At 34.3% G+C, this 19934-nt stretch overlaps 1 protein-coding gene across 11 annotated transcripts in view; it reads left to right on the top strand.

Annotated features, from left to right (window-relative positions):
* The window catches only part of Oatp74D (Organic anion transporting polypeptide 74D), a 263055-nt gene extending 243408 nt beyond the window's left edge, over positions 1 to 19647 (top strand). For 10 of the 11 annotated variants that reach the window (XM_067789207.1, XM_067789211.1, XM_067789205.1 and 7 more), the window contains 3 exons: positions 1879 to 2040; positions 2126 to 2302; positions 9800 to 19647. In XM_067789207.1, coding sequence (XP_067645308.1) covers positions 1879 to 2040; positions 2126 to 2302; positions 9800 to 9972 — 512 coding nt within the window. In that variant the 3' untranslated portion in view covers positions 9973 to 19647. The remainder of the gene's footprint in view (positions 1 to 1878; positions 2041 to 2125; positions 2303 to 9799) is intronic. The other variant, XM_067789214.1, reaches the window with a different exon arrangement.
* The last annotated feature ends 287 nt before the right edge of the window (positions 19648 to 19934 follow it).

Genomic DNA, 19934 nt, shown 5'->3' with positions numbered 1-19934 from the left:
ATAAAGGCAGGGTTGAAATGCTGAAACCCACTCGCGAGGATGGTTTATCCTTACTTTAAGATTAATTTGGCATTCCAGCGTTTTTAAAACTTTCGGCATTGAAATGAAATGACTTAAGCCATATTCCAATCTTGTGGATAACAGACGAATGATGGAAGAGTGCCGCCTTTCAGGAACTTAAGGAGTCATCTCTATAATCAATATAAAGAAAACCGGTGCATAAGAACTTAATCATTTGATCTTGACAAGCATTATGCAGCCCTCATGAAGAGTCACCTCAGTTTTATGCCGATAATTTCCCGGTGAACACCGTTTTAAATGCCCAATACACACAACTCGCAGTTAAGAAAAGACATTTCTATAGGGAGGCATGTGTTACTCTGGCACAACTTTGATCTAGATACTGTAACAGCTTAAACTCTTACTTATCCAGAATCAACCTCGATATACCCAATGTATGTCCCGCTTATAGTGTGTCCTCACATGACTCCAACCATGTTTGCAATTGCTCGTGAAGTCCTTGCTGACTTATTACACCCTTGCTATTTTTCGTAGAAGCTAAACCCTCCTGATGTTTGACTCTCCTCTTCTCAAATTTGAAAAGCTTTCCCCCATTTTGTAGAGCTCCCAGTCCAATCCGTGATCCGTGAGTTCTTAGTGGACAGAAGAAAAGAAAATTACTATTGTGACAAATATTACCATCTCTAAGTGTTTACTACGTAAATAATCACGCAACAACAGAAAGCGAGCCACACTTGTATGTACGTAAACAAATTAATCATCATGTACACACATACATACAAGCACCAGAGAGATACTCACAAACGCATGTCATCATCAACTACTACTTCGCTCACATATACACACGCATGTGGTTACACACTACAAATACACGCGCGTCTGGCTAGTGACCAGGTAGAGGATTCTAGAAGAAGAAACGTCTAGACATTTGGGCAGAGAGTATAAAAGCAGCAGAAGCTGAGTAGTCCGTAATAAGTTTGATTTAAGCACGCTATCAGTTGCGAAGTCCAAGTGTAGTCTAATAAAGACCATTTTTCATTATTGAATTGAATTGAGTTAATTATTCAACAGTTTAGCGATACGAACGTTAGTACAAGGTTGCAAATAAGCGGAATTCCCCTAAATTCGTTACACTATTATAACCCAGAGTGAGCTTATGCATTCCGGCATGCACAGCACTTTCAGATAACACTGCTCCCTTCGCAAGTGCTCCTGTCAAAAATTCCTCAAGCTAGCAACCATACAAAATCCAGGTGGTTTGATTAAGATTAGGTTAACCCATAATTTTATTTAAAATACTTCCGCACAACTACTAACTTCAACGTTTATAAATATCCTTGATTTTCCGGACCAAAATCTCAGGGATTAGCGGTAATGTTGTTAAAGAAGTCGCTTTACAATTTTGTCACTGACCAAGTCTGTCGAGACCTTATTTTTAATTGGCTGCAGGCATTACGATACCTGTTATCAGAGAGGTTTCAACTGTCCACAAAGCAGTTGGTCAGCCAGCCGGACAGTTCAACCTTACTTAACCCTAAGTAGCTGGACATAAAAAAGAAACGTAAACATTACTCAATAATATAGGTATATTAAGACTCACGTGCTTAAAGTAAATTTATTTTACATTAATTTAAGATATTACAGACAGGAACGGTCCTAATTAATTTGTTTAACATTTTCAATTTATCATAAACAATATTAATTAAAAATTTTCATTTTTCGTATGCATTTTGTTTACCCATTTCCTCGAGTCATGGTCATAACCTACCCCATTTTTCTTCTCTTCTCTTCTTTCTTTCAAACCCCCCCAAACAAACCAACTTTCTGTTACGTGCCCGCGTTTATCTGTTATTGCAGCTTTAGGAAGCCCTGAACCGTACCAAGCGGTCAATGGATACTGTGATAGTAATTGCAAGAATTTTATATTCTTCATTTTGATATTCGCTGTTTGTGTATTCATGCACTCAACGTCGGAGGTTGGCAGTATGTTATTGGTGATGCGTTGTACCCATCCAAAAGGTATGTAAAATAATTATAATTGCGCAAGTAGTAATTTAAAAAAAAATACCTTAAATAATTATTATTTTTCCTTTGTCGCACGCAGATAAAGCCATGGCCATGGGTATCATACAATCAGCTATTGGATTATTTGGTAATGTTCCTTGTCCAATTATTTATGGCGCTGTTGTCGATTCGGCATGCCTCATCTGGAAGACAGTGTGCGGAAAGCCTGGAGCCTGTTCTTTATATGATGCTGACACATTTAGGCATTACTTTTTGGGTGAGACCATACTTTTTATTTAAATTAAAAGTTTTTCGATGTGTAAACATCTTTGCTAACAGTTTGAGGGAATCCTAATTGTATGAAAAAGGTGTAAGCGTTGGCCTCTTAAGTGCTATATGAGGGATAAATGTAGAATATAAATGCTGGCATTGTGTGTGCTATTGGTATACTGTATGGAATACTAGAGTATGTGTAAGCGTAGGCCTAGTGTGTGGTATTGTGTGGAAACAAGGTAGAGTTGATATGAGTGAAATCACACAGCAACACAGCGTAAACACAATTTGTATGCATGCAAGTATATGAAGCGATGTATACACCGCTTTTTTGTTGAAAATAAAGAGCCAGAAATAGCAGGGCAAACATGAGAAAATGGGTTGTTTTTAATTATCTACTTATACACAAAGCGTGCACACAAAAAAGCGCATGGTATTCAGGTTTAAGTTGAAATTTATTTTTTTTTAGGGTTATGTTGATTGTAAGATGTATGTATCGTTAGAGATATATGAAAAAAATGCAAACAAAGAAAATAACAAAATAAATAAAATAAAATAACAATTTTTGTTGTTATATCGGCTTACTGATGTGTAAAATCGCGAGTTTGAATCGAGCTCAAGGCCTAACAATAATTATTTTTTATCATTATTATTGTTATTGTTATGGTATATTTTTTCTTAATTGAAAAATAATTATTTTTTATCATTATTATTGTTATTGTTATGATATATTTTTTGTTAATTAAAAAAAATATATATATCATCACAATAACAATAATAATGATAAAAAATAATTATTGTTAGGCCTTGAGCTCGATTCAAACTCGCGATCTTAAAATAAAATAAAATAAAATAAATTAAAATTAAATAAAAATAAATTAATATCTGTATTTAATAAGCGAGACATGCTCAAATTGCTTTATACAATTGTTTTTGTTATTGATATTAGAGAAAAATTACAAAATTTCACGCGCACAACGCTTTCATTTAATTGTCTGATCAACGCCCTAGATTTATGAGGAGTGTGATGACTAGTACCTAGGATTTACCTAATTATTTTCTAGCTTTTAGCATTATTATTACTTAATGTAAGTATTGTTTTCAATTTAACTAAAAATTTTGTTTACTTATTTTATTATATTTTGTCGTGATGTAATAAAATGTTCGTTTGAATATAATGCAATTATTTTATGGTCGGAATAATTTTTTTCGGAATCAAATTATAAATCGATGGGGTCTTGAAAAAACTTTGAAAATATCGTACACCCTAGTGCATATGTATGGCTGCAAGTGCTGCCAAGTAAAAAAGGGTTAGCTTTAAAAATCTTCTTTTTTTTCGAGATTTGATTGCATGGATGAGGACCTTCTTATATTTGAAAGTCCCAGTTCCAGGTTATTGTCCAAAGTATGTAATGATTAATTACTGGATTAACTTTCCAATGTTTATGTGTAACTTTGGCTCCACTAGTACACAAAGGTAATACCATCGAGGCCAGAACCCTGTGTAGCAGCTTGCTATTTTTACTATTTCACAATGAGCGTGTTGATGATTAAAAACAATGTAAAATGTATCGATTTTGAGATCCACAGGGCGTTGTAGATGAAATGAATGCAAAATGTATTGCTTGGTGATTTATATATGTTTTCTCCTTCATGTACTTGTTTGAATTCAGCTGTTAGTTTTATGATGAATGCAATGAGGATTGCAGTTTATGATGAATGCAATGAAGATTGCAGTTTAAAATGTATGTAAAATTGTTTCGAGTAGTTTTATTCATAAAGAAAAAATTATGAGTAAGGTGGAATCGAGATTTGTGTACAAAAAACATAAAAACATATAAGACGAACGCAAAAATGTAAACAAAGTTAAGGTTTTAATGTGTATTTATGATAGCTGCTTTTATTATTATTGTTATAGATTTTTATTTATATTAATTTATTTTTCAAAATTTAAGATCGGCTTTTTTGAGAAACTTTACTAATTGAGTGATTTTGGCGTTGTTTTTGTCTTTAAAGGCTTCCTTAAAATTATGTGCTTCATTAAAGACATTGAAGGTGACTCTAATGTTGTTCAAAAGTGGACAGTGAAAGGTTTGATGCTCATAGCAATCTGTATCACCGCAGCGACATAGAGACGAGTTTGTAGCTTTGATCTTGACTAAATATTTCCTATCATATGTATTTCCGGTTAGTATACGGTTTAAGATTTTGATATCTTTTGGGTTAAATTTAAGATTTTTGAACCACGCAAAATTCCTCCTAGAAGGGAAGATGGTGGCATACAGATTTTGGTTTGTATTGGAGTAATTTAAAAAATTTTGAAAATACTGGTCGTATATATAATTCTTGATACGTTTGCAAGCTTCATCTATCGTAAGTTTTACTGTTTTACAAGAGCTGTTTATAATAGCTGATTTGGCTATATCATCCGCTTTTTCGTTGCCATATATGTTTTTGTGACTGGGTATCCATCTGACATGTACATTGTTGAAGTTGTGATTTGAAATTATATTAAGAATTTTAGCTGCAATGCTATTCGTAGATGTATGTTTTTAAGTGTTTGGCATGCTATTAGGCTATCTGTAAAAATAACGACGGATGAGTAGTTGTTTCGTATTGAAATGTCGATGGCTTCTTCTATTGCGAGTAATTCTCCAAAAGCTGAGGATGATTTAAATGGAATATAGAAAGAGTGTTCGGTGTCTGTGTTTAGTAAATAAATTCCACAACCTGTTTTATCTTCTCCTACTGAGGCATCTGTATATATTATATTAAAACTTGTACTTCTGTATTCTGCCAGCATTGATGAGTGCTGGGCAAGAATTTCTTCTTGTGTCATGTTAGATTTTTTAGTATTGGTAGTTTTTTCAAAAACGACAAGGTTGGAGATCGGGGGATGGGGGTGAACCGCATCAATGTCATCAAGGACGTTGGAGAAAGTGTTGTATGCAATTGCGTAACTGGTATTGAGGTGTGAGTTAGATTTTATAGTATCTGCTATTGCATTGTTAAATGCAATTTGTTTCACTACTTCTTTGGCAACTAGCCATAGGGCTCGTTCATTAGGAAGTAGTTCATTAGCTAAAGCATATATTAATGGTATTGGTGTTGATGGTGTTAGACCTAAACATTTTCTCAAGATTTTGTTTAGTAAGACTTGTATACTATGAAATGATGCATTGGCACTATTTGCAAGTGTGGTACTGCAATATTCAATCTTTGATCTGACCATTGCTTTGTAGATGTTAAATGCCTTTTGTGGGTGTAAACCTGATTTGATATTGGTAATGTATTTAAAAAGTTTTAAGTTGTTTGAAGATGATTCTATTACTTTTTGATAGTGTGCTTTTGCAGTTAAAAACTGTTTATGACTCTACCTAAAATTGTTGCTGATATTGTTTGTTCAAGTGTTGAACCATTTATGGTTACAATGACTTCCTTCGTTGGACCTTTGGTTATATGCATGACTTTAGTTTTGCTAGCATTAAAATTTAGATTAAGGGTGTTGCAATTTGATGCAAAGGAGTTAAGAAAGTTTTGAAGATTGTATTTTGCTTTTTCTAATGTAAAACCTGAGGATATGAAAAAAAAATCGTCAGCAAATTGGTATACTTGAATATTTCCATCTTGAAGATCATGGAGTTTGGCAGTGTATATATTAAATAAAAGTGGTGAAAGGCAACTGCCTTGAGGAAGACCGGAAAATTTCAGTTGTTTTATCGCCAATTTTTATAATCCTATAGCTAAGGAAGTTTATTATCCATTCAGTATACAACTTTTCTAAGCCGATATTCACACAGTTATATGCATTTGAAATGTCAGTTGTGCAAAAAATTACATGTTTATTATCACTTTTGAGTAGAGTGATTTGATGTATTATGTGATTTAAACAGGTTGATGTGGACATGTTTTTCCTGTAGGCAAAAGTTGTGGGTGGGTGTATTTTGTTGTTTTCAATGTATAAGTTAATTCTATCTTTAAGACAGGAATTTATTATTTTAAGAAAAACTGTTATTAAGGCTATTGGCCTGAAATTTTCAAAATTGTTGAGATCTTTAAGTTTTTTGGGTATAGGTACTACTTTAATTTGTATCCAGTGTTCTGGAATGGTATTAGAAATAAAAATGTCATTCAAACATGTTTTGATGTTGTTTAAGGTTATATCAGGAAGTGATCTTAACATCCTGTACGATATTTTATCAGCACCGGCTGCTGAGTTTATGTTCTTTTTAAAAAGTGTTTCTTTTATTTCCTCAAATGAAAACGTGAGATTGGTATTTGGTTCTACTTCATTGTTAAGAGGTAGTCTTTGAACCAGAACTGGTACTTGTTGATTAAGCATATTTAAAAAATTTTGGTTGTTGGTTTCATTCCACATGCTTACTTCTATTTGATTAAAATCTCCCCTTAATGACTTGACAAAGCGCCAAGATTTTCTTCCCATATTGGTATTTATTTCTTCTATTTTTTTTCTTGAAATTTTCTTTTTTGGCCTTTTTAACTGCCTTTTTCCATTTCTTTCTCTCAGCTATCATATTATCCATATTTTCCGGACTCGGTAAAGCTTTTACTTTCTGATTTGCTATTCTGAGGAATCGGTAGCTCTTGTCAAGACTTTCGTTCCACCAAGGTTTTGGTTTTCTGGTGTTATCAATCGTGTAAGTTGCTTTTCTAATTTCATCTTGGATTTTGTTTTCTAAGTCCGTGATTGTAGTATAATTTTCAAGAACTTCTAGAGATTATAAAAGTTTATTTCTAGCTAGAAATACCGATTTTTTGATTGCACAATGGTCAGTTTCAATTAAGATAGGTAGATGATGACTGCCTCCTATTCGTGTTGTGTCAACTTTCCAGGAGCAGTGAAAGGTGCAGTTTGTAAAAGAAAGATCTAGCACTGATGTGTTCATGGTGCGTGGATCTATTAAGAAGGTATGATTGCCATTATTTAAATGATGAAAATTGGATTCTTGAATCATACTAACCAAATGTTTACCCTTATAGTTGTCAATTCTATTACCAAACAAGGTAGCTCTTGCATTGAAATCTCCAAGAATGAAGGTGTTTGAAAAAGGTTCTAGAAATTCCAAAAGTATGTGAATTTCTGATTTAAAATAGTGATATTAGGAAGAAGGTAAATTGAAACTATTGTGATATTAGGTTGAAGATTTGATGTTGTTATTATTAAAATATCATAGCCAGTATTGTAAGTTATTTTTTTGAATTTGATATATTTCCTAAGAGCAATGGCAACGCCACCGTACCCATTGTTTCTATGTTTTTTAATAATATTAAAATTTAAAAGTTTTCTATGTGTTGATTTTGTTGAAAAGAAAATTTCTCTAAAAGCTGCAATTTCTATATTATACGTTTTTATATACTAATCTATTGTATCTATATTTGCCTTAAGGCTTTGACAATTATATTGCATCATCTTCATGATTAGAGTAAGAGGAGTTTAGAGATTGTATGTTAGAATTTTCGCGACTCATTACTCGAGCCTCGAAAGTGTTTTTGATTTTTTGAATTTCTTGTAAGGTACCAGAGCTACCTTGTTTTTGAGTGATATTGATAATTTCACTCATTAGTTTTTCATATTGTGTAACCAAGTTTTTTTAGTAATGAAAAGAGTTAAAAACAGGAATGATTTGTGGTTTTGGATTTACCGTTTTGTAATTTTCCCTTTTTGGTTTAGCCGGACTAGTCTTCTTTACTATAGAGCTATATGATTTTTTCGTTAAATGCCTATTTATATATTTATTTGTGTCTAAAATGTCATTATCCTTCTCTAAAACAGGAAACTTTTCTTCATCTTCACTTAATATATCAAAACGATTTGTATTTCTTGGGAAGAATTTATCTAAAACTTCCTTTCTGGACAATTTTTTAACCGTTTTGATGCGGTTCACCTCCAACTCCTTTTGCCAATGTGGACAATTATTTTTATTTTTGGCTGTATGTCCCTCCCTGCCACAGAGAATGCAGGTGTTATTGTTACATTCGCCATTCTTACACTCACTTTTTCCGCATTGAAGGCATCTTTCTTTGGATTTGCATCCCAATTTGGTGTGTCCTAATCTGCCACATTTGCTACATTGTCTCAATGTAGGTTCGTAAAACTCAACTGTTAGGCGTGTATATTCGAAAATGATTTCTTTGGAAATTTAATTTCCCATAAAACCTATCTTTAAAGTGGATGTTGGTATGTAGGAATCGCTATTGGGATCTTTGCGCGTGAAGCGCTGTACTGATACTATAGGTACCGAAGAGATTGAATTTTTGAATATATCATATTCTGTGTAGCTTTGTGGAACCCCACGTACTACTCCATATATTTCCAGTGCAGTCCTGGGAATGAAAGGTTTTAGTCTACGTTTTCTTACTCTATCATCGATTATGAAGCTATTTGCTGCATATGTGGTTTTGAAGAATACTTTATAAAGGGATTTTCCTATTGAGTATATTAAGTCAAGATCTTTAATACGCAAATTCTTTATTTGGCTGTATTTTTTTTTTTAAGTTTCATTTTTCATGTCGTGGCACTCTGTGGTGTCCACAAGTACAAAAACTTTCTCCGCGAAAATTTTGCGGGTATGTTATTGTTGGTTTTACCGCTTCTTTTTTTTCCTCTTCTTTTGACTGAACTTTTCCAGCCAAATTGGAATTCATCGTTATGTTTGCTGTATCATTTGATGTCTTCATGTCGCTGCTTTGTACAGTTACATCGGTTGCGAATTGGTCATTTTCCATTTTTTTCATTTCCACTAAACCATTTGGTGATAATTTATAAAAACCTGTCACATTGGTGTTCTCCAATATTTTAGGCTTTTTTGCCGTAGTGGCTTTGTCTTTATCTTCACTAGAAAGTGACGGCACCGACTTTTGTGCCGGCGACGCCATTTTCCTTCTTGTACTTTTCGGCAGTGCTAAACGCACTTTATTCCTCTTTTTTGAAGGCAATATGTAGCCTTTTTTTGTCAACAACACTTTTATAAATGATTTGTCAGCAGTGCTTAAGGCACTTAATGCCGTTTTATTAAGCACAAAAATTTCACAAAAATTCTTCAAGGGACGCCAAAATCTCTCACCTGATTGCAGCTTTTGTTATTTCTGGAAATTGCATTAATTAATGCGTTTATATTTAATATCAAAATTGCCGTTAGATTAGCACAATAAATTTGCACAGAACACTAAAATTTTTAATCACAAAAATAATGCGCGCTCGAGACCACACAGACTCGTGTCCAAAATCAGAACCGCTTTAAAAATCTAGCACAAAAAAAGAAATCAACAAAGCCACCCTAGTGATCTGAAAATGATCCAGATAAATATCAAGATCACCGCGTTGTTGTTGCATTTCATTGTAAAATTTGTATCGAGATCCAGATCAGTGTTCATTGGAACTCAGCTGTTTATTCAATTTTTTCTCTACATACATATGTTTCCATGTAGAATGTAGGTATGTGTGTAAAGATTTTTATGTAACTTGTTATTTTTTTTACAGGCATTACAGCTGGTATAATGTTTTTGGCATTCATTATGGATTTGGTTGTGTGGAGTAAAGCCCATCGCATCGATATAACACCAGAAGACAACAATGAAACGAATGGAGGTAAACAAGCAACAGTTGAATCGGAGTGTAAAAAGTCAATGGTAGCTCCAGATACAAGCGTTTGAGCGCACAAGAATAAATTACAATTACCTACATATATATATATAGCTAAAAAGAACAAAAACAAAAATTATGATGAACGCGTGCGCATATTGTGCCCTTATCATGAAAAATATGTAAGCGAAGTAATTATCGAAAAACATGTGCTGTAATAAGTTGGCCGGGTCCTAGCTTCCATTACAGATTCTCCATAGTATCAGGGCTAATACCTTTTTTGTACCATGTCTGATTTACGTATGTACATTAGGGTGGGTCGATTTGTATGGACGAAAGTCAACCGATATCGCGCCATCGATTTTTCGATAGGATTTGGGCTCAGGAAAAAAGTTCCACTACGCATACCCACAAAAATTATTTTTGAGCCTGCGAAATTTCATTTTTTTTATTTTTCGACTTTGATTTTTAAGGTTTTTTTCATGACCTACAAAAATGTCCGCTAAAAACATTGGCGATAACAGTTTTTTGAAAAAAAAAAAAAATATTTGAAAAAAAGCATTTTTTTTTTTTTCAAAAAACTGTTATCGACAACGTGTTCAGCGGACATTATTGGGTCGGACAGGAATACATGAAAATTTTACAATCAATTGAAAATTTTTTTAGTAGGTCATGAAAAAAACCTTAAAAATCAAAGTCGAAGAAAAGTACAAAAAAATTAAATTTCGCAGGCTCGAAATTTTTTTTTTTTTTGGTATGCGTAGCGGAACTTTTTTTCCTGAGCCCAAATCCTATCGAAAAATCGATGGCGCGATATCGGTTAATAAATCGACCCAGTCTAATGTACATGCATATATTCGCAATCAAACACAACAATGACATTCATCTGCGTGGGCAGCTGTGGAGACAGGCTTTATCTAAAGGCTCTTATGTCTAATAGCCCCGACACATAAGCAGTTTTTCATATAGATGCGTTTAACTCAACCTTATGCATTATTAATATATTGCGCGTATTTTTATGGAGAACAGTAGATAGAGTAACACTGGCGCCATCTGATATGGCAAAGTAGCCAATTCCCAAATTTTGTTCCAAGCAAATCATAAGAAGAAGAATTTGACATTTGCTTTGGGTAAAGGTGCTGACACACTTTGCAAGTGAAATTATTTTTCCCACTGGTTGGTTACTTTTCTAACATTTTTCGCATTAAAAACTGAAATATAACAAATGATTAGGGCATACAATATGTTAGCAAGTATTTTTGTTGTATAGGGAGAATGTTTATAACAGTGATTCCCAAAATTTTGTATGTGAAAGGGCAAGGCGAAATAATCTTCAATTCCGAAGTCTGAAGTTCCTTCTTATTTACAAACACAACATCTTGGTTGATTGTGGCGATGTTATTGGAAAGCATAATCTTGTGTTAAACGCATCTATATGAAAAATGTCATTGTGCCGCTGCCTTAAAGCGTCTGAACACATTAGCCGTCATCCAGTGAGTTTTACAGCTCCGGCTCACGCTCAATTCTCACGGGAATGCTCTGGATCATTGAGAGACTTGAGAAGCAGATGTCGTGAAATTTTCGCACACGTGAAATGTGCTAGGCAGATGTCGCCGCTGTTTTTCATTTAACTCATACGGCGAAAGGCTAAGCAGCGACATCTGTTTTTGAAAAAAGTAGGTTTATTAAAGGCAGCGTTGCCAAACTAAAAAGAAGTAATTAACAAATTATCTGGCTCAAAAATTGAAACAGACTTCTATCTGGATTTATCTGGCTCAAATCGTTGTTGTTGCATTTACATGCAAAATTATTTATCTGGCTCAGGATCTTTGCCACCGGATGATGGCTATTGTTAATACCGGTCCACTAATCGTAATATTATAATGTAAAATGTCGGCTAAGATACTTTTAGCCGCCAAAAGTGGCAGCTGACTCCCTGCTTATAAAATTCAAGTGTTCTCGCTTACATTTTTTGGACTGTTTGGGCTGGTCCTTTTTTTTGAACAGCTTAATATTTAGTCATATCCATTTGCTTTCAGTAAGATAAGTTTAAAATAAGTTGCGTGGCGGTTAAGCTGAAAGGGTATATAATGATGATAGCTATTTGGCAGAGTTGTTAAAGATTGAGTTCAATGTGTGAAATCATTGCAGTCACATGCAATCAATTTAAGTAATTCCATCTTGAATAATGAAACTCTACAGGCTATATATGCATTTGCTTGTGAACTGTAAATGATTCCCTGGGACTATTAAGGGCAAGCCCATTTGTTAGCAAAAAAAAAAACGATTTAAAGGTACAAAAAAAAGTTTTCGTTATTCAAAAAAATAATAAATATGTTTTAGTCTCTTAGTCTGTCATGACTAATAAATAAATCTTTGCAAAAACTTGTATCTGCAGTCAAATGAATAATTAATAATCAGTCTTTGGCAACTCTGGTAGGTATGTACATATGTAAACACATACTATAGCTGGGCGATAAGAACTACGATCACAAGACGATTGCGATTGCAACAATGGTAGTTTTTTACTTTTTTTTAATAGCTATAATAGCATTTAAAATATTGCGAATCACGACTACATTGCAATGATTGCAATTTTAAATAAGTTGATATTATAATTACTGCAGTGGTAGTCGCAGATACCCAAATGAACGATTACTGCGAAGGTTTTTTTAAAATATATGAGATTTCGATTAAAGTAGGTAATCGTAATCGCAGGTCAGGTGCAACATATGTATGTTCTGTTACATGCATATGTATATATTTACATCTATACATCACGTGCGTGTATTGTACATGTTTTGAATGAAATTTGACGAAGAAATGCGATTTTGAATTTATTGTTGATAGTTGATTTATTGATTAGTTTAGTTAAAGCTTTAGTTAATGAAGATATAGTTTAAGGCGCAGTTACAGCTACTGCAATTATGTATATGCACTTAAACATACACACGCACACATGCACTTTAGGGTGTCTCACTCCGTATATAAAATACTAAACAGAACTATGTACATTAGGGTGGGTCGATTTGTATGGACGAAAGTTAACCCATATCGCGCCATCGACTTTTCGATAGGATTTGGGCTCAGGAAAAAAGTTCCACTACGCATACCCAAAAAATAATAATTTTCGAGCCTGAGAAATTTCCTTTTTTTCGACTTTGATTTTTAAGATTTCTAAAAAATCTTCATATGTATATCCTTTCCGACCCAAATTAATTTTTTTTTTTTTTTCAAAAAACTGTTATTGACAACGTTATTAGCGGGCATTTTCGGGTCGGACCGGGTATACATGAAAATTTTACAATGAAATGAAAATTTTTTTAGTAGGACATGAATAAAACCTTAAAAATCAAAGTCAAAAAAATTAAATTTCGCAGGCTCGAAAATTATTTTTTTGGGTATGTTTGGTGGAACTTTTTTTCCTGAGCCCAAGTCCTATCGAAAAATTGATGGCGGGATATCGGTTAATAAATCGACCCCATTAAAGCGGTCGATTTTTCCCAAAAAATTATATATGCTGAAAATACTCTACGAATCATTTGCTCAAGAAGGAAAAGAAGTTTCATTGTTTATTTTATTTCTTTTGATAACACGCTAACTGTTAGAGACTTGAATGCCGAATCTGTACCCGATTGACATATTTTTGAAATAATATATTGTAAGTTAGATTATTTGAAAATTTAAAAGTGTGCATATAAATTTCTAAAAGCTACATATAAACGAGTCGTCAGTTGCACGAAATCGAGAAAGCATGTAAAAGGCACCTAATTTTGAACACATTTTGGATTGAGTTTAAAAATTTGACATTTATCTGCCCCCAAACTCGCACCTTTGCTAAAGCTAAAGCTCTATAGCCAACAATATTTAAATCAAGTGCGCAAAATAGTATGCAACATGTTGTGATAAGAAATAACTGCCTGAGTCCTATATATGAACATTAGGGTGGAGTGATATCCTATGGATTTTTTTTTTTTTTTTTTTTTTTGTAATGGCCTAGCAATGAAAAGTTGTCTTTATAAGAGTTAACAAAACTACCAAATATTATTTTCGTAGGATGGCGTCTTGAGGTGCCCCAGCCCCAAGAAGTTGAGCAAAATAATCGCGATTTTACAAAGCTCATTATTTACATATTTATTTTGTTTCTTTTGTAATATACATAACTTTAGTAAAATTACATATTATAACGAAAAACGATAAATTTTAAACGGTGTTTTACAGTTTTTTGTTGATAATAGTACGTTTCTAATCAAGTTTATAAGTAAGAGTTTTACAGGCACATTGTAGTCCATGAACATCAGTAGGCTTTGAAATCAATAAGCACAATAACAACAAGCGAAAGTAAATCAATGACAAAAAAAATGTGTACCTACCGTCTTTTTCAAAGTTTAGTTGCGTTGGTGCACCTCTAAACATACGATGAGTAAAATAAAAATTTTCAACCTTATTTCTGGTCTAGAAAGGCAACTTCCTGGAGGTCAGCCAAAAGCCATTTCGAAAAAAAATAAATTTACTCCACCCTAATGACCATATGGTACAAAATCTTGTGTACTTTTCTGCGACCTTGATACTGTTTTATATATCTTTATCGATGGAGTTTTAGAGTAGACGAAGGTTGAAATTTGGAGGATGGTCTTTTAATGTCACGCTCACAAGCATCTAACAGCTTAATGCCCAAAATCGATGTGCAACGGTATTTCAAACACACTGGCTCACAATACGCAAATCACATGTGTCGCTGCATGCCATGGGTCTATTCAAACAAATTCAAACAAAATTTACTGCACAGTGTTGGGAAAAATAGCCAAATAAAGGGCCAATTAATGGTGACTTATAACCATATAACCATAACCAGCTAAAACAGCTGATCGAACCTACCTTATGGAAATCGATGTAATCGATTAATGGTGCCATACCATAACGCTAACGCCATAATCATACCAATGCCAACCAATTGGTTTTTGGTTGCTCGCCATATCCATAACCTAAAAATATTTGAGTTGGTGAATTTAATAACTTTTTTATGGAATATGTTGTAATTTTTTGCGTTTTCTTCATTTTTATGAAATTTTCACGATTTTTAGGTTAAGGCACCATTAATCGATCACATTGGAGATAGTTATGGATATGGGTATGGTTACGACTATGGCGTTAGGGTTAAGGAAGTTTAATTAGCCCTTGATCCTAAAATATTTTCAGTAACACATCGAAACTGACTCTTGACTCTGACTCACTATGTGTAGACCCTTTTAAACCTTTCAGTTTTTAAACCTTTCAGTTTTTGTTTTGCAGTTAATTTGTATGCATTATATGGGGAATTAGAGTTGCCCCACTCAGGGCAGGTGTAGTATGGTGGAAAGTACGATACTTGCAATGGAACCCCTTAAAAGTGGGACATAATGACGTCAGCGCTAATCTTAGATATACAAAGGATCGACACACTATCTGGGGTACATCGGGCGGCAATTTGTTGTTGCAATCAAAAAAGTCCAAAATACTTTACTAATACATTACTCAATTTACAAAGGGAACATTATGATTATGTTCAAATTTAGAACGTACATCAATTTTTCCAAAATAAAATATGAATATCTGTTCTGAAGTTGCTTTTTTTCCTGAACACTTTAGTCGTAAAGCTCAAATTTTTCATCATATCCGAGTCATAAAAGACTTCAACATTATCACATTTCTGAGGCTCATATTTTTCATCTATTTCGTACTCATTTCGGATTCCTAAATTATAAGCGCTCCTGGAATGTTTAAGGGGAAATAAATTATCTTCCTATCAGAGTGGAATTCACATATATGTGAAAACGACTTGCGGTCTCAAAAGGCGATCGCAATTAACTGTCGCTTAACCGCCTGGGCGGTTTTGGCCATTTCTTAACAAGTCACGCCAGCTATCCCTGTTACACGATAGCTGACGCCAATTGAGCAAACTGAAATACTTTCTTGGACGGAGTATTTGCGGTCATTCACATAAAGTTGCGGCCACCGTGGTGTGATGGTAGCGTGCTCCGCCTATCACACCGTATGCCCTGGGTTCAACTCCCGGGCAAAGCAACATCAAAATTTTAGAAATAAGATTTTTCAATTAGAAGAAAATTTTTCTAAGCGGGGTCGCCCCTCGGCAGTGTCTGGCAAGCGCTCCGATTGTATTTCTGCCATGAAAAGCTCTCAGTGAAAACTCATCTGCCTTGCAGATGCCGTTCGGAGTCGGCATAAAACATGTAGGTCTCGTCCGGCCAATTTGTAGGGAAAAATCAAGAGGAGCACGACGCAAATTGGAAGAGAAGCTCGGCCTTAGATCTCTTCGGAGGTTATCGCGCCTTACATTTATTTTTTTTTTATCTTCATAACTGGGAATGCTCATACAGCTTATCATTATAACTCCTTCGATATTCGGTGTGGGCTTCACAGACATTACCATAAATCTTCGGGAGAACTCTTCTCTCGAACACTCCAAGAGTCATCTCTTTTTCTTTTGACGCCGTTCATGATTCCGAGCCATACATCGGAAGAGAATGATGGCCGACTTATGAATCGTGATTTTTGTTTATCAAGAGACTTTACTTTTCATTGAACTACTCAGTCCGTAGTAGCCCTTGTTGACAAGAGTCATTATCCGTTTGATTTCTAAGCTGACATTGTTTTCGCTGTTAATGCTGGTTCCCATATAGATGAAGTCCCTCACAATCCCGAATTTATAACCGTCAACAATTGCGTGGTTGCCAAGGTGCGAATGTGCCGATTCTTTCTGGGATGACAGTAAGTTCGTCTTTACCTCATATACAGCAAGATCCACATTTTTACCTCTTTATCTAATTCGGAGAAGTCAGAACTCACAGCGCGTGTGTTAAGGCCAATAATATCAATATCATCAGCACATTAGATTTTTGATGCAGCTTCAGATGAGTAGATTAAATATATTTGCATGCGAAATGACAAATAGCGCATCACCGGTGCCATCAGGCATGCAACTATAGCCAACTTTCAACTTTTGTTGCAAGCAAAGCAAAAGAAGAAGAATTTTACATTTGTATTGGCTATGAGTGCTTTCAGACTTTGCAAATGCAAATTTTCACAATTAAAAACAGCATTTTAAGAAATGAATAGTAGAGCAAATATGTTAGCAAGTATTTTTCTAGTATAGTGGTAATCTTTATAACAGTGCTTCCAGAAATTTTTTCTGTGAAGGGTCAAGCCGAAATAATTTTAAACTGCTAAGTCAGAAGTCCTTTTATATTTACAAACACAACATAATTAACATGAGAAATTTCGTTGTGAGGCGGCCATATTTGTATGCTCCTATAATAGATTATGGTGCTATAATTATCTGCTGCTAGAATTAGCTTCTTCCGCATTACGTTAAAGTCTCAAAAAGATGGAGGACAATTAACCAAGTTACAAACAAAAACTATTTCGACTAAATTTGAAAGAATGAAAGATCCTCAAAAAAAATTGCGAGACCATCTCAACATAAGCTTCAAATTTAGAGACCGATTTTTCGCCTTTTTTGTTTATATTTTATTATTGATATTGGTTGATAACTATTTATTAGAGCTGGATTCGATTCCATTTTTTGGAGAATCGATTTTTTCGATTCGATTCTCAAAAAAAATCGATTCAAATCGAGCTGAAAATAGTTGATTGCTGCTCAATTGTTTACCAAGGTTGTACCGCTCAAAAATCTCACCAGTTTCTTTCTCGTTTCGTTGACTGAGGCTCATTGGCAACATCAAGGAGTACCGCAGCGTTATTCACTTGTTCCTCCCATCGGAGTGGGATTGATAGTGTATTCGATACCTAAATATCATGCATTCTGTGTTTTTTCCACATATTCCAATTTTGTGCGCAGACATTTCTTCAGTTAGTTCTGAAATCTCCGCAATGTTAGCTTAGAAATCACAAGGAGAACAACTTTTGGCTATAACCCTCTATTAATCTCTCATGATAGCTGCGGTATCAAGAGTCGATGGCATGGCCCTTTTCAAGAGCAAAGTCATGTCGATGAATTATGGCCATCTCCGTCGAACCAGCCGATAGGTCTTGTTATGGGAATTCATGAAAAGGTTACGACACAGCAGGTGTTCCTATCGGCATTCGTATTTGGAAACAGACGAAGCGGAAGACCTCCGCCAAGAAGACTCGATCTCCCTTGGTACCCTCAATTGATGTCAGTTATGTTGAAGCCGGGATAGCTAGGCTGACTTGCGCTACTGCAATGCCAAAATCTTCTAGGCGGCTAAGCGCCAATTGTTGGTGATGTTAAATTTCTTCATATTTCTGCGTTTACTCATAGCCACCATCATAATGGCGTATAGTCATAGTTCATGGTTTTTACAAAGCCGAGCTTTTTGAAAATTTAAACACTATTTTATTTGGTCTGTGAATATGCGCCAATAAAGCTAAATTTATAAAAAATTACAACAAATATATTTTCTGCACGTTTTTATCAATAAATATGGAATAGGCACAGTTGCTGAAAGATGATCAAAACTTCGAGGGCTAAAAAAAATCGAACGATTCTAAAAAGAAAATCGATTCTTCATTTCTTAAAAAAAGATCGATTAAATAGATTAAAAATCGAATCGAAATCCAGCTCTACTATTTATGAAAATAATGAAGAGGAGAAGAAGTTCGATTTAATATTGAAGGCCGCTATCTATAATTTAGTTTTAATAGCTGGCGGCCCTTGCATTGGTTAGGTATACTAGAAGAGATATACAATGGTCGCTGCTGTGTTTTAAAAATTCTGAAATATTAGCTCGAAACTTTTCTGGGCCCGCATTGTGCGTTACGATCCGTGATCGAAAACTATTTTTGAATCACAATAGCTCTTAAAAGGTGATTTGGAGTAATAATATATGTGAGATGGGGACAATTCGTACTCATAATATCAAAAAATTATTGTCATTTCAAAAAAAAAAAAAACAACTATCCGTTTGAGTAAAAATGGTTTTCGATCCGTGATGGTAAAACACGATACGGGCCCTTTTTTTTACTTTCTTTTCCGTTTCATTAAATTATGTTTTTTTATTAAATTAAATTGAATAAAAATTTAAATGCATAATTGTTTAAAGGGCCAATTAATGGTGACTTATAACCATAAAACCATAACCAAATAAAACAGCTGATCGAACCTACCTTATGGAAATCAATGTAATCGATTAATGGTGCCATGCCATAACGCTAACGTCATAACCATACCATAGCCAACCTATTGGTTTTTGGTTTCTCGCCATATCCACAACCTAAAAATATTTGAGTTGGTGAATTTAATAACTTTTTGAAGATTTTATTCATTGTTTTGGATACGTTATGACTAAGAGACTTATTTTTTGTGGAATATGTTTGTAATTTTTAGGCACCATTAAGCGATCACATTGGAGATGGTTATGGGTATTGGTATGGTTACGACTATGGCGTTAGGGTTAAGGAAGTTTAATTGGCCCTTAAGGCAAAATATTCTGGATTTACTTTGGTGACCGAGGCGCAGTTATGTATGTATTTAAATAAAATCTTCGACATACCTACAATACATAACAATATATATTTTTAATTTTTAGTAATATTTAATGTATACAAATGTAATGTAATTGCAACCTATCTGTGGTAGTTAAATTTTAGTTACAATTTAATAATTTACATATACAACAAAAACATACACATATTATCTATATATACATATATGCCTAGAATTATAAATGTAATTTTTAAAACAATAAAGACTCAGAAAAAATTTATTAAAATATTTGATTTCAAAATCATTGGTCTTAGAGGGTAAGGCATGGCAAATTGGCCTTGGTTTGTTAGAGAAAAAAGTTTTCTGAGAGATTTACGTTCTTGTACCCTCACTAGGGTAGGCACCTTGTCGTTGGTGTGAGGGCTTGGCCGAACTCCATAGCGCCCGACTATGAGGCGGAGCTGTTTAGGACTGACATCTACGCCGTTTCGCCTCATAGGAGGGCGGCGGGATGTCGGTGACCAAGAACTGCCAACCCCCTAATCCAGGGTGTTATGGGACCGTGCC

Source organism: Eurosta solidaginis, chromosome 5, assembly GCF_040869045.1.
Source record: "Eurosta solidaginis isolate ZX-2024a chromosome 5, ASM4086904v1, whole genome shotgun sequence".
NCBI lineage: Eukaryota > Metazoa > Arthropoda > Insecta > Diptera > Tephritidae > Eurosta > Eurosta solidaginis.
Note: the sequence above shows the minus strand (reverse complement) of the source record. Positions and strands in the feature narration are given on the sequence as shown.